At 42.6% G+C, this 14,036-nt stretch overlaps 1 protein-coding gene across 1 annotated transcript; it reads left to right on the top strand.

Moving 5' to 3' along the window:
* Nucleotides 1-5,074: 5,074 nt before the first annotated feature.
* faah2b (fatty acid amide hydrolase 2b) lies at nucleotides 5,075-13,970 on the top strand. Its single transcript, XM_086196899.1, has 11 exons — nucleotides 5,075-5,410; nucleotides 6,403-6,485; nucleotides 7,470-7,606; nucleotides 8,298-8,507; nucleotides 9,781-9,900; nucleotides 9,972-10,107; nucleotides 10,596-10,713; nucleotides 10,794-10,913; nucleotides 11,160-11,271; nucleotides 11,342-11,530; nucleotides 11,938-13,970. The coding sequence occupies exons 1-11, from the start codon at nucleotides 5,222-5,224 to the stop codon at nucleotides 12,111-12,113; spliced, it is 1,590 nt and encodes a 529-aa protein (XP_086053025.1). The 5' UTR covers nucleotides 5,075-5,221; the 3' UTR covers nucleotides 12,114-13,970.
* Nucleotides 13,971-14,036: the final 66 nt, after the last annotated feature.

The raw sequence follows: 14,036 nt of genomic DNA, 5'->3' as shown, positions 1-14,036 counted from the left end.
ACTCATTTTGGTGGTCAAAGGTCAAACATCACGCAGGGACACAACCACAATGTGGCGTTTCTCAAACAGCACACTTGCATGTGTCCTCTGCTAGCACCGGTCAGCAGTAACAAAGGTTCTAAAAGTGTGTCTTAGCCGACATGCGGCATCGGGCCCCCAATTCAATAGGACCCCATCTTTCTTATGGGTCTCATGGGGTAAAATGTATTTTAATGAGGCTGGGTTCTCTCATTGGGATCCCCCGCTGAGGAGACTGAACATTGTTAAGCAGGAAGAGGATCGATAGCACAACCCTGACGCACCGACCACCTGAGCCGCCCGCATTCTCGTCATGGGACAAGAAGACATGCGGAACTCCTGCGGACCCCTCAGCTTTGAGGCCCAACAAGTGAAAGGAAGCTCGAAGTCTTAAATCATCCCGATCAAGAAAGGAGATGGGATTTATGATTTCTTGGACACAAAAACAAAACAGCATATTTCAGTTGTGTATTTTCTTGAATTTTTAAAGAGCTGAATCTCAAACCTGAAAGGGAGCCTTGGTGGGGGCCCCTGCTGTTAACACAACATAAATAAAATATCACATATGTGCCGCATACAAATCTAAAATTCCAATTTCCAACTATTCAGGGTCTTAGTGGTTCATCCCAGTAGCGGCCCCCTCGTTACAGCTCATCTGTGGGTGCTAAGGACCACGGGGGTGGGGGGTGTGTGGGGGGTGTGTGGGGGGTGCTAGGGGCTTCTATAATTGGTTTTTGGAGCACACCAGCTGTTTCATGTGCCCACACGCTGGTCCCAAAAGGAGGTGCTGATGGGGGTGCTGGTGCTGCCACATGGCCCGCTCCCCCCTCTCAATCTGACATGTTGGAAGAAAGACCACTGCCAAACAGTGAGGGATGAGCCACAGTAGAGCTACGCGGTATAGTTCAGCCATTCTGGCGTCACTTACCGCACATTTATTTGACTTCTCTTCAATGATAAAAACAGAATACAAAACCCAAAAAGGGTTTTTACCTTTCAGGTACTTATAAATATGTGTCTTGAGCTCAAGAAAATGTTTCTTTGTGACTCAAGAATGCCGAAAGCGCTAGCCGCGTGCATGTAGCTTGAAGCTAATAGTGACTGATGGCTAGCAACAACTACGGCGACGGAAAAAAAAAAAGGAAACTGCCAAAAACCTCCGTTCACTCCCGCTCTTTTAATACATTCTTCTTTATCCAGTCACATCCTCAGTAAAACACTTCTATTTGAGCTAAAATCAAGCCAACGATAACCTTTCTGGCACGGTTCACAGTAGCGCTTAGCGTAAGCAGCTAGCACATGAACTCACTGGGTCCTCGGAATGACAAATACCATTGTAGCTGTTTTGAAAGTTCTTTTTTAGTACTTAAACGTTTGTAAACTGACATTTTTCAGCAGTTCTGCTGTTGTGTTGTTGCAGTAGCTGTTGGTGTTGTTGCTATTAGCTTCAAGCTAAATATGCGTCGCTGGCTGGCGTCATAAAATCTGACACGGGGAATAAATGTAATCATCACCCTTTTAACAGTATTTGAAATGGTAAATCGAAAATTTCTGGTCGTGTAACGCTTTAAGTTCTACGCGGCAACAATAGATATGACTGTCTTTGTACATTATATTGATTTCTTCAGCTCTATGGTGTTTAAATTTCGTAGAAATGTAATGGATAGAATTCAAATGGTTTAATTAAAAAACCAGGAAGTATCTAAATTTGATGGGTTAGAACCTTTCCTTGTGCATCCTGGCCAGAATCATGTGGGGGGGGGGGGGGGGATGTTGAGTACGTTAGATTTTAAGTAATGAAAGTGATCACTTAGGCGCACCAACAAACACAAATCTGAACACACGCACACACACACGCACACACACACACACACACACACACACACACACACACACACACACACACACTTCTTCCCCCACCCCGAGGGACTGATGTTTCAGCCCACACTGGTCTCAGGGGCCGAGTGGAGGAGCTGGAAAGTGGATCAGAGGGAAGTTCAGCTCCATCTGAAGGGAGCGGTAAAGTTAATTACTGTCCACTCAAATAAATGAAACCAATAACAGCAGCACATGCGCCTGATTTGATTGCAACACCGCATTTTTTTGTGTGTTTTTTTTGTCGGCGTGTAAAATCTTGAAGTTTGTTTTGTCCGTACGTGTAAAATGTGAGACAAAGTGAAGAGTTACAGAAGGCATGTGGAGTCAAACAGATGGAGAGAAATCAATACAAAACTGCCTGGAGCTATCCTCTCTTGTTCAGTGTGTGTGTGTGTGTGTGTGTGTGTGTGTGTGTGTGTGTGACTCAGTACTGTTTTACCCCAAAGCCCTGCATTTGCATTGGGTTTTAAAGTTCCCATAAACACAACAGAACACATGTTACATTCACTCAATAAAATCTAAGAATAATAAAGCGAACAATGCTATCACATTTGCTTCATCCGGCGTGGCTCCTGTAGACACACACACACACACACACACACTCGACTGTGTGCGTGTTTCCCTGGTTAGACCTCTTGTCTATACTTGCCCAAGAGTTTTCCAAAGCATCAGGTTTCACCTTCCAGGTAAAGAATGATCTGTTTTTCTTCACTCGATTGGGATTTTTTTTTTAACTTGTGCTTTTGAACAGGGTGTTAACCCCCAGGGAGAATTCATCTTTGGTCAACAGAGCTACTTCACGGTACATTAAAGTAAAGTAAAGTTCTATTGGTGGATCTCCAAGAGATTTGATCCCGTTCTTGTAAAATTAAAAAAAAAAAGGTGCTAGGTCTGATTTGAATTTTAAAACTAGCAGTGAAATGAGGTCCCGCTGCTGTAAAATAATCAATGAACGGCTCAGCGGGGTGTTGCTGCCATTCTGTGGCTCTTATTGATTTCACTTTTCTTTCATTCTCACAGTCAAACGCCATTGATAAATCCCCTCTTGCTGACTCCTACCGGGCCGCCGTCGTTAACCTTAATAACCGAGACCCGAGCCTGGATAATCATTAACTGTATCATCGCTATCGAGCTGTTCTGTGCAGTAAAACGAGATTAGATACTGACGCTGTGCAGCGGGATTAGGCTCATAAACACGCTGAAAAACATCATCAGGTAAGTGTGAAATCATCCTGATCCTGGTTACAGTTTCAAACAGGCTCAAAAATATCAAAGGTAGAGGTGCATTCTAGTGTTTTACATCATAGTGCTGGATTCATTGCTGCATTAATGTTGAATTTGATTGCTTAAAACTGGCTGAGCTGGAGGTCCATTTGACACGATGTACTGTTTAATCTGATAGCATGTTTTATTTTATGATGAGATGATTGCAGGGTTAATGCGTAGAACGAGAACCAAAGAAAAATTATGTTTACCTGAAATACGGTTTTACCAAAAAAAAAGACGTAAGTTGAAAAAAAGCACCTCAACTTTATATATATATGTACGGAAGATTGAGTAAAAGTAAAGATTTATGATTAAAAAATTCATCATTGTCATTGCATTAATAAAGTGTAATAATAAACAAACTAATATTATTATTATTATGTCGATATACTAGGGTGTTCCAGAGGGAAATAGGTGTGTCTAAAATAATACTCTCGTTTGTGTATCGTTTAAAAACAAAATCAAAACAAAAGCGAACAGTAAACAAACAAGAGCATCATTTATTTATAAACTTGGTTATTAAAATGGCAAAGAGGTGTGTCTAAAAAATAATACTCTTGTTTGTATATAACATAACAATAAACATCAAGCAAACTGTAAACAGACATTAGTATTATTAATTTATTCATTTCTGTTTTTGGGCGCTGCAGGGGGACAGAGGTGTGTCTAAAATGGAGGCTCATGCAGCGTAACTTCCAGGCTATGAAATCCTGTGGTTGGCGGCCTTTCCAGCCTGTTTCAATGTTGAATCGAGTTAAACGTGGAGCTCAAACCTCAACAAACTCTAAACTCATCGGGTCGCAGCAGCCCCTCTCCTGCGTGGATGGATTTTGGATGGTGTGCCAGGATGGATTCCCGGCTAACCCACTGACCTGCTTTGCACAGACACTTTTTTTTTTTGTGTACGTGACGTATGCATTTAACAAGGATTGCAGGTATTCAGTAATACTGCCCTCTAGTGGCGTTTTACCTCATTACATGCAGTAACACGCGATTGCTGATTTTTTATTCTTCCTTTGTGTTCTTAAACATTCTAAATGTGACAATTTCAGGAAATTTATACAAAAATATCAAATTAATCTTCGATTTATGTGAGTCTCATTTCCTTCTTGAGTACTCAAGTTAATTTTCCCCCCCGGTGAAATGGTGAATATATGTGGCGATTAAAGGCTTTTCTTTATTTTCCCTCTCTTTTTCAATCTCAAACAGCTTCATTTACTATCAGATAGTGGTAAAAATGGGGGGAAACGTTAAAGTCATGGTTAAACTTTGGCCTTTAATGACTTAGGAAGTTGTGCTGTCATTGTCAAGCTCACGACAGTTAAGTACGTTTTTGATTTCCGGTCAAGATTTTCAAAATTTTAATATGTAGCAACTCCTAACAACAGGTGCAATAATAATAATAATAATAATAATAATAATAATAATAATAATAATAATAATAATAATAATAATAATATAATGTTTACGTGACAAACAAACAAACAAAGTTTACGCAAAGTGCAGGGTTTACTCAGAAAGTAAGATTTTAAAACTTATGTTTGATTTTTGATGTTATGTTCGATGTTTAATGTGGTCTTTTTCATATTTATGTTGGCTTATACAATAAACATATTAATGTAATGTTTTCATTTAATATGATAAATAACAAAAATTTAACAACAAATATTTACAGATTAAAATACCAAAAACACAAAATAAAAAAAAAACGATATATAGTTTTTGATGGTAATTTTTACAAGAACACAATTACTATTAATAAAAATATAATCAAAAATGTTTTAAATAATCACCGCATTTCCTCAAAACATATCAGTGTAATACACGGTTAATGAAGGTCAGCGGATTTCTATGCAGTACTTTTATTGTGAAAGTTAAACAAAGTGTTTCCGGTTGTATCCGTGCTCACCTCGGCTGGCTTGACATGGCTGCTCTCGTATATAATCCTATGTATGTACATCGCCCGTCAGCACCCATCAGGAATTGATGCTCCGAGTTGTTGATCGGCCCTCCGTGATATCGCTGACCGACCGTTGACCCTCCGGACCGCGGCCTCAACATGCCTCTGAGCCGCCTGGAAAGGGCTCAGGTATGGCTCCTCAAGGCGGTCATGGGAGTCCTCTTCACGCTGTATCGGTTCCTGTCGCCCCGGAGACCCGCGTTCACCGTCAAGAAGCTCCCGCCTGTCAGCAACCCGCTGCTGGCCGTGTCAGCGACGCAGCTCGCCAGAAAGATCCGGCGGAGGGAGGTGAATATCGGCCAAGGTTACGGGACTGCCGGGCTTCACATAAAACACGAACCACTGAACCAGCAAACACAAATGTGCGATTATTATAACTTTGAGATTTACTTTCTTTGTCCACACAACCGTAAATTAAACCAACACCTGTGGAACAACAACGCGCAGGGATCTGACCGATATAAAGCAAGGTCGATATTTAGATATTTTATATGTGTGATGCTGAAATGGAGGTATAAAGTGAAGAGTAAATCAAACTAAATGTTTTTTTTAACACCTAAATACATTTTTACACCAATTATTAACTTGTGTGACATACATGCCAGTGATGAAAATGAGAATTTGGCCGATACAAATATTTAGTTTATGCTTTTGTTAATCTTTTTTTCCACTTTTGAGACTTTTTTTTTTTAAATAGCTGCGTCCAAGTCTTTAAACCAGTTAAATCTACAAATCTCTGAAACAAGGGCTAATAGAACCTTTAGCTGAGACACAGAACGCTGGGTATATTTTATTTATTTTGCTGATATCAGGTAGGCCGATACTTTGCATCTGAGTTTGCCGGGATTTGTCGATGTTGACTATAAATGCACAAAGACACGGCCCATGAACCTGTGAATTTGGGACAAAAAAAAAAGTGACATTTTTCCATGCCTCCAAATCATTTGGAAAAGCCGATAAATAAATCTGACATTGTTTCCTCAAAGTGTAAATAACAGATAATGAACAAAAATAGGACTTGAGAAAAACTAGGCGGGTATACTGTAAATATCGGCTCGGTTTTGTTCATCAAGCCGGTTCGGATATTTGTGACAAAGAAACGACCGACGGTAACCAAACAAGGCAAATATCGGCCGACGTATGAGAGCAGGACACAAGCTAATAATAACACATCTATGCAGCATTTGGGATGTTTTGGGATCTGTTAAGAGGTTCTGTGGTGTGATGTTGCTTCCATATAAAAAGTGTGTGTGTGTGAATGTGTGTGTGTGTGTGCGCAGGTGTCCAGTGTGGAGGCGGTGCAGGCGTACATAGACAGGATCCAGGAGGTCAACCCTTTGATCAACGCTGTGGTCAAAGACAGGCAAGTGCTCGTCTCATCTCAGACACGTTTTCAAGTCGTCTGTGTTACGTCGCAGCCTCGAGAACCAGATATCGCAGCCTGTGAGCGTTATGACGCCCGTGGAGAGGGGCGAGTCCAAAAACCAGGAAGTCAGTGGGGTTGTTGACTGAATGTATGATTAAATGCTGCAAATAACGGCGTCATGTGGTTTCTGACACGTGGCTCAACAGCACAAAGCTAGTGGTGTCAAGTCAAGTCAGTTTTATTTGTACGGCGCCAAATCACTCCAAAAGTTCTCTCATGACTCATTACTAGTAGAGCAGGTCCAGCACCAAACTCCTCCAATGAATCTACACCCAACAATTCTCCACCAGCAAGCACATCCTGCTACAGTGGTGATGAAAACCTTCCTTTGAACAGGCAGGAACGTCGAGCAGATCCAGGTGTATTTCTGTTCATAGCCCAACATTAGCTTTGCGCTTCTAACGCCTACGTTCACGCGCGTCGCTGAAGCCTTCAGTTGAGCCCAACAAAATGCGGCTACCTCAAGGATACTCTCCAGGAGGCTTTGCTAGCTAGCAAGCTAATCGTTTAGGGGTATTTAACAGGTGGTAAAGGCTGCTCAACTTATCTAGTGGAGTAAAACGCCATAATATTTCACCTGAAATTACCTCTAGTTCCAAGACTCAAGGTAACTTAACTATATTGACGGTTAACATTTAACTAAGGGGTGTAGCCTCAGAGAGTTTATAATGCTGGTGTGGCCTCTCGTGCTTGATGGGTCAAATGTAGAACCTATAAGTCATCAAAAAATATCCGATTGTTTGTGTTAAGCGAGTGTTTGCTGAACTTTGTTTTCTCGAGGCGTGTGTCTTTTTTGAGCTACTTCATGGTCCTTCTTTTTTGAAAAATAATTGACTGGTATTGAAAAACGTATCACTTACGCTACGCAAGACACTTAAAACCCCATGAAACCAGCAGAATTTGGTTCTTGCCTTCGTCCAGGTTTGCCGCGGCGCTCCAGGAAGCAGCTCAGGTGGACAAGCTGATTGAGGAGGAAACTGGAGGAGAGGAGGTCTTGGAGGATCGCCTGCCTTTACTGGGTGTCCCCCTTTCTGTCAAAGAAGCCTTCGCCCTGCAGGGTGAGTATCCAGCTAGACACATAAAACCAGGTTAGAACCAGTTTGGTCAGAGTCCTCTGGGTTGGGATTCATTGCGTAGAGCCACGCTTAGACACAGCTACTTTCTCCCCACCTTGCACAAAATAGACAAAAGATTGAAAGAATCAGTGTTTTCAGCAAAGGAGAACTAAACTTCCAAGCAATAACTAGCACGGGGTACCGCGTCAGCATGGGTGGACTCACCGGCCGAAAGTTCCCCAGCGTAATTTGTGTGCCACACAGCAACAACAACAATGGAGGACGTGGAGGCAGCGTGATGCCTGTTGCTCGGTCTGTGGTTTTTGCTTGAACTAAAAGTGAGGGACGACAGACAGGCAAGGCTTCAAGCGGCGAAACAGAACAACCAAGAAAAGAATAAAAGACTTCACCAAGCAATCGACCAGTATTCCGCCGAGGCCAAGGTGATACGAAGTGGACAATGTAAGTTACCCAATCAGCGCCCCGCTATGTGTTTATGTCACATTTTAGTCCCCGCTTGGCTCGGTTGGGACCTCAGCAGAGCAGTGGCCAAAATGGTAACGGTTAGTACCGTGTTGGGGCCAGTGGAAACGGGGCCAAACCGACGTGACCCGAGCCACAGTGAGCCAGTGGAAATGCCCCCTTAGATCGGAGCCTGTTTCCTGTCTTTGAGGCCTCTGTTTCCCTTTAACAGGCATGCCCCACACCACGGGCGTAATCTCCAGGCGAGGGGTGTTGGCCACTGTTGACGCTCCACCTGTGGCCCTGCTGAAGAGAGCGGGCGCCATCCCGATGGGCGTGACCAACACCAGCGAGCTCTGCATGTGGAGTGAGTCCCACAACCATCTGTACGGCATCACCAACAACCCCTACGATCTGGATAGGATCCCCGGAGGCAGCTCAGGTGAGCAGCTGTTGCATCGAGGGTCTGTTCTAGGGAACTGGATGGGCTTAAAGGACCAGGGAATCATAAAATTGTAATACTGGACCTATTTTAATGAAGACAGTTTTCTCTTAAGCGAGGCAGCAGTTCAGCGCATCTCTTCCAAGTTGGCCAAACTAGTGGACATTTTTAATATAATGTTCTTTTGATTTTCTGCATGTTAATCCGTCCCATTCTTGTCTATGCGGTATCTTAGGAACACAATAACTGTTTGTTTTTTTAATTCGGTACCAACATCCACTGGGACTTGAAGATAAGCTGAAAAGCTTTTGGTGGTCCAAGGTCAAATTCACCTCGAACAAATGTGACAGCTCAGGAGCAACTCGAGCAAATTTGATCAAATTTGGTTTTGAAGTCCACTGGGACTCACGGATGAACGAGAAAGATTTTGGTCAAAGGTCATTATCATGTCACATGATCAGTATATCTCAGGGACACCTTGATTGACTTTCTTCTCCACATACATCCACTGGGAATCAAGGATGAACATTGGGTGGTCAAAGGTCAAGGTCAGTGTCGCTTCAAGGTAACGAAAATTTCACGAACTCCTTCTGGGAATTTTACTTGAATTTGCCACAAACGTTCCACTGTGACTCCTGCACGAATTGAAAAGATTTTGGTCGATCGAGGGTCAAATTCCGAGCGACTTGGCGGAGACATACCACGGCAAAGCAGTGTCCGCTGTCGTTTTATATTTCATTTAAGCTTCTTCAATGTTTAAGATAACTGGAAGGGTTTCAACACGCAAAACAGGTAAAACCAGTTAAAGACTAAGACTACAGAATTCATGTCAGCGCGCTAATCAGACCTGTTGGTACTGGTTCGAGTGGCAAATAGAATAACAGAGTAGTGTAGTGGCACTGCTGCTCTGTGGTTCCAGAACCAAAAACCAGAGGAAGGACTTGACCTTGGGCCAGCATTTTTACTTCCGTTGACAATTCTGTATCATAGCAACCAAAGTGTCTCAGCTGAACAATTGCTGGGCTTCCAAAGTGTCCTCAAGTGCTCTCAGCTGGATGTTTTCAGTGTTTTTAAGAGACTTCTAAAGGTTACGGGGTAGAAACTGCGAATGCAGTTGAAACTACAAGGTCTTTCCATGCTTGCTCTGGATAATCCAGGTTTAAACTTTTGGTGAGATCATAAATAATCCCATAAATCCATAATAATAACAGTACTTCTTTACATGATAAATATGATGTCAGGATTGTGGTTAAAGCAGATCTCTGTCTATCAGGTGGAGAGGGTAGTATACTGGGAGCAGCGGGCGCGGTCATCGGTGTGGGCTCAGACATCGGGGGCAGCATCCGCATGCCCTGTTTCTTCAACGGAATATTTGGCCATAAAACTACTCCTGGTATGAGAAAATACAAATATTCATCAGGTCAAGAATTTTTCCTAGTATTTCATGCAGCTCTGTTTCCGCAGATGTTGTGTCAAATGAGAACCAGTACCCTCCGTCCTCTGGCAGACAGGAGGAATACCTCAGCACGGGTCCCATGTGCCGCTATGCAGAGGACCTGCTGCCCATGCTGCGAATCATGGCCGGACCAAAAGCACACATGTGAGAACTTGGGGAACTGCATGTTCTTTGTCTTTCAACACCAATTTTTGGGAAATGCATGTATTGTCCATCCTCTCCAGAGCCAGACCAGAAGATAGATCCCCTTCTGTCCTCTGTGCTGTGTGAGAGACCCAGTCAGGAAAGTAAATCCGGCTATGAATTCAGAGAAGAATGTATGATCACTTTTTACTGCGCTATGCTAACACTTACCATCCACGACCACTCATTGTACTAAGCTAACTAGCGTGTGGACTGTATTTGCAGGGGTCTAATGCGGACACAGAAGAGAGAAGCGAATCTATGTTCTTGCCTGCTTTTGAGGAAGATGGATAATAAACGCATTTTCCAAAATGTTGCCATGTTTCGGTTAAAAGAAATTGCGAAATTAAAGGGTCCTTCCTGCACCTAAAATAAGAATCAGGTACAAATTCCCTCAAATGGCAAAGTCTTAGTAAGGGAACCCTGACTGTGTGTTTGTGCGTGAACAGGCTGTCCTTGAACACGAAGGTTGATCTAAAGAAGCTCCGGTTCTTCACTGTCCCTCATGACGGCGGCAGTCCTCTGACGTCCCCCGTTAGCAAGGAGCTCATGCAGATTCAGAAGAAGGTGCGTTGACTCCTTTGAGGAAATTGGAAATTTCAAGATTTCAATATGAAAATAAAAAATTCTCACGCTGTGGTCTTCAGGTGGTGGAACGTCTACAGGAGGATCTCGGAGTGCAGGTCCAAGAGGTTTACCTGCCTGGGCTTCGGTACGGCTTCCAGATCTGGGACACCTACATGGGTCTTCCTGACAAGGAGGGCAATGTATGTCCAGCTAGAAACTGTTTTACTTCTTTTACATTTATTTTTAAGGGGTCTAATGTGGAAAGAGCTCTGTTTAAAGGTTCCTTGTGAGGAAAAGATTCACCTAATTGTTCCGTAGGAAGTCTGGAGACAGAAGAGTGTGACAGCGTGGTAACAGCGGTCACGTGTCCCCATACACGAGGCGTAGACACTCAAACACAATAAACTCTTGTATTTTAACAGAATAACTCAATATTCTCCCTGTAGCCTCCTCAGCCGTTTGTAGAGCTGATGGGAGAACCGGGACGACCAGTCTGGCCTCTGTGGGAGCTGCTAAAATGGATCATGGGAAAATCGGAACATACCATGGCCGCTATAGGTAGGAGACTGGTATCTATTTGAGGTTGTAATCAGAGTGAGACGGTAAGTTTCCTTCCAACTGTGTGCAGGTTTGTCCCTGGTGGAGATGAGTCATGTGTCCAAACCGTCCACCGTCATCATCCAGCAGAAGGAGAAGCTGCAGAAGGAGATGGAGGAGCTGCTGGGGAAGGACGGAGTCTTGTTTTACCCGTCACATCCCAGAGTGGCACCCAAACACCACCACCCTCTCTTCAGACCCTTTGACTTTGCCTACACCGGTGGGTGAACCTCCACCTCCCATCTCACAGCTACTCCCCTCAAGTATTACTGTTTATGACACACCCTGTTTTTATTTATTTTATTTTTTTTCCGGGTGCGTCATGAAGTTTCCTTTACTTATTTTGCTTTTCACAATAAAATTTCACTTTGGACGTCTCCACCTGTATAAAAGACGTCCCATGTTCCCTGAAATTTCCTGGAGGGTCACGGGTTCTCCGAAGGCTAGGGGAATCATTCTGGGAGCATACTTCAGGAGAAGATGTTCCCTCGGGGGCTTCAGTAAAAGTTTGTTTCAGAAAGTTGTACAAATGTTCTACAAAAGGACCGAAGCACGATAGATGAACACACACAATAGGACCCCTGGAACGTTTCCCCCTCATCTGGAACCCTTGTGTTCTCTGGGCAGGTATAATCAACATCCTGGGGCTGCCGGTCACCCAGTGTCCTCTGGGTCTGAGCGACGAGGGTCTTCCTTTGGGCGTGCAGGTGGTGACGGGGAAGCTGCAGGATCGTCTTTCTCTGGCCGTGGCATTCTACCTGGAGAAGGCCTTCGGAGGCTGGAGGGACCCCGGGGCCATCTAACCAAACCTCCGGACCTGAGGTGGTGGGATTAGAGGTGGCGGTGCACTGTCATCGCTTTGCTGCTTCGCTGTAGAACATATGCGTGTAGAGATGCGGCGTGTACGGAATGTTTCCACACCCTTTCAAGTTGTTCGCATTTCAGTGATTCGAACAAGTTTTTTTTTTTTTTCTTTTTTACCTACACCCAATAATTCCTCGATCAAAGCAAGAACTGCTTTATGGAAGGTTTCCATCTGGTATGTCAGTCAGTTTCTTCTTCTTCTCAAGCACAAGAACTCAAAAAGGTTTTCCATCTTCTCGTGTGCATGTGAAGAACGTTTCAAAAATTAAAGTTAAGAATCATTATTAAAAAAACAACAACTTTTTATGCATCAGGTCCAAATACGCGTAAAAGCACATTTCTGCAACACGGCGACTGCCGAGTGTGTTCTGATATGAATCTAAAAGAAAGACGAGAAAGGATCTGAAAGTGTTCCGTATTGTGCTGCACAATCAGGACATTTGAATGTTTTAGTGAAAGGTGTTGATTAATCAGTCGTCTGTTCAATATCCGTTAAAATCTTATGATTTACAGTGTTAGGGGACTTCATAGGTCATAAGCTTTAAAAACATTTATATTAACGGTACTATTTTTCACATTATCACACAAAACCCAACATTTCAACAGGGCGCTGTGGGTTAAAAAGCTTTAGAACACCCCCATTTCTACAGTTCCTTCCACTGCAGGAAGTTGTAGATTGCATGATAATTGCCTTAAGAGCAACAGCTTACCGTTTCAGAAGTCGAGGTCTGGTCCAACCCTGCTTTAGTGCAAAAAGTATTTAATTAAATACATTATTTTCCAGTTACCTAAATTTAACTACAAGGCTAACAGTTGGCTCTCCTAGCTTTTTTTTTAAAACTTCTATTTAGGTGCATATGTCATACACACACACATATACATACACACACACACACACACATATATATGTATGTATATATATATATATACATACATATATACATACACACACACACATATATATATACACATACACACATACATATACACATACACACATACATATACACATACACACATACATATACACATACACACATACATATACACATACACACATACATATACACATACACACATACATATACACATACACACATACATATATATACACATATAAATACACATATAAATACACATACACATATATATACACATACACATATATATACACATATACACACACACACACGTATATGTATGTATACATACATATATATAATTTGTGCCTTTTTTACTGTAGCCGGTTCATGGAACTGAAGAACTGGGTTTTGTTCTGAACTGGCTTCTCCCACTTTATTACAGCTACATGAGTGTGCAGTCGGCTGTAACTCTCAAAAAGGTCAGTTTGTAACGAGGTCAGGGTTTAGAATTTCCTGTTCGCACAAACACGGTCGCTCTCATTCTGACGAATTAAGACTTCAGCTCAGGTTCATGCTGGTCATTATTAGCTGCTGTCACCTGACTGCATTTACATGAAATGATCAGAAAAGCTGTAATCAATTTTAGATTCAGATATTTTTACCAGGACGTTTCTTCATTCATGAACCCTGTGTAGGTGTGTACTGAGTGTGTGTATGGAACTTTAAAAATAACCACTAAAGCTAATGACAATTTAATTAGGAAAAAAAAAAGTCAGCACAAAAACACTTTCTGGACATGAACGCAAGGCTTTATAAATGTTTGCACAAACGCTGATTCTTGTGTGATAATGTGAATATTTGCCTTTGGTTGTGTTTTGGTTTTTGTTGTTGTTGCAACTCATCTGCTTCATACAATAAAACAGCTCAACATTCCGTCTAATTTGAATAACATTTTTGCTTCATGGATCTTAAGAGGTCCCCCCCCCCACTTTTAAAACC

Source organism: Aulostomus chinensis, chromosome 24, assembly GCF_037954235.1.
Source record: "Aulostomus chinensis isolate RoL2024-O1b breed Wild chromosome 24, RoL_Achi_v1.0, whole genome shotgun sequence".
Taxonomy (NCBI): domain Eukaryota; kingdom Metazoa; phylum Chordata; class Actinopteri; order Syngnathiformes; family Aulostomidae; genus Aulostomus; species Aulostomus chinensis.
Note: the sequence above shows the minus strand (reverse complement) of the source record. Positions and strands in the feature narration are given on the sequence as shown.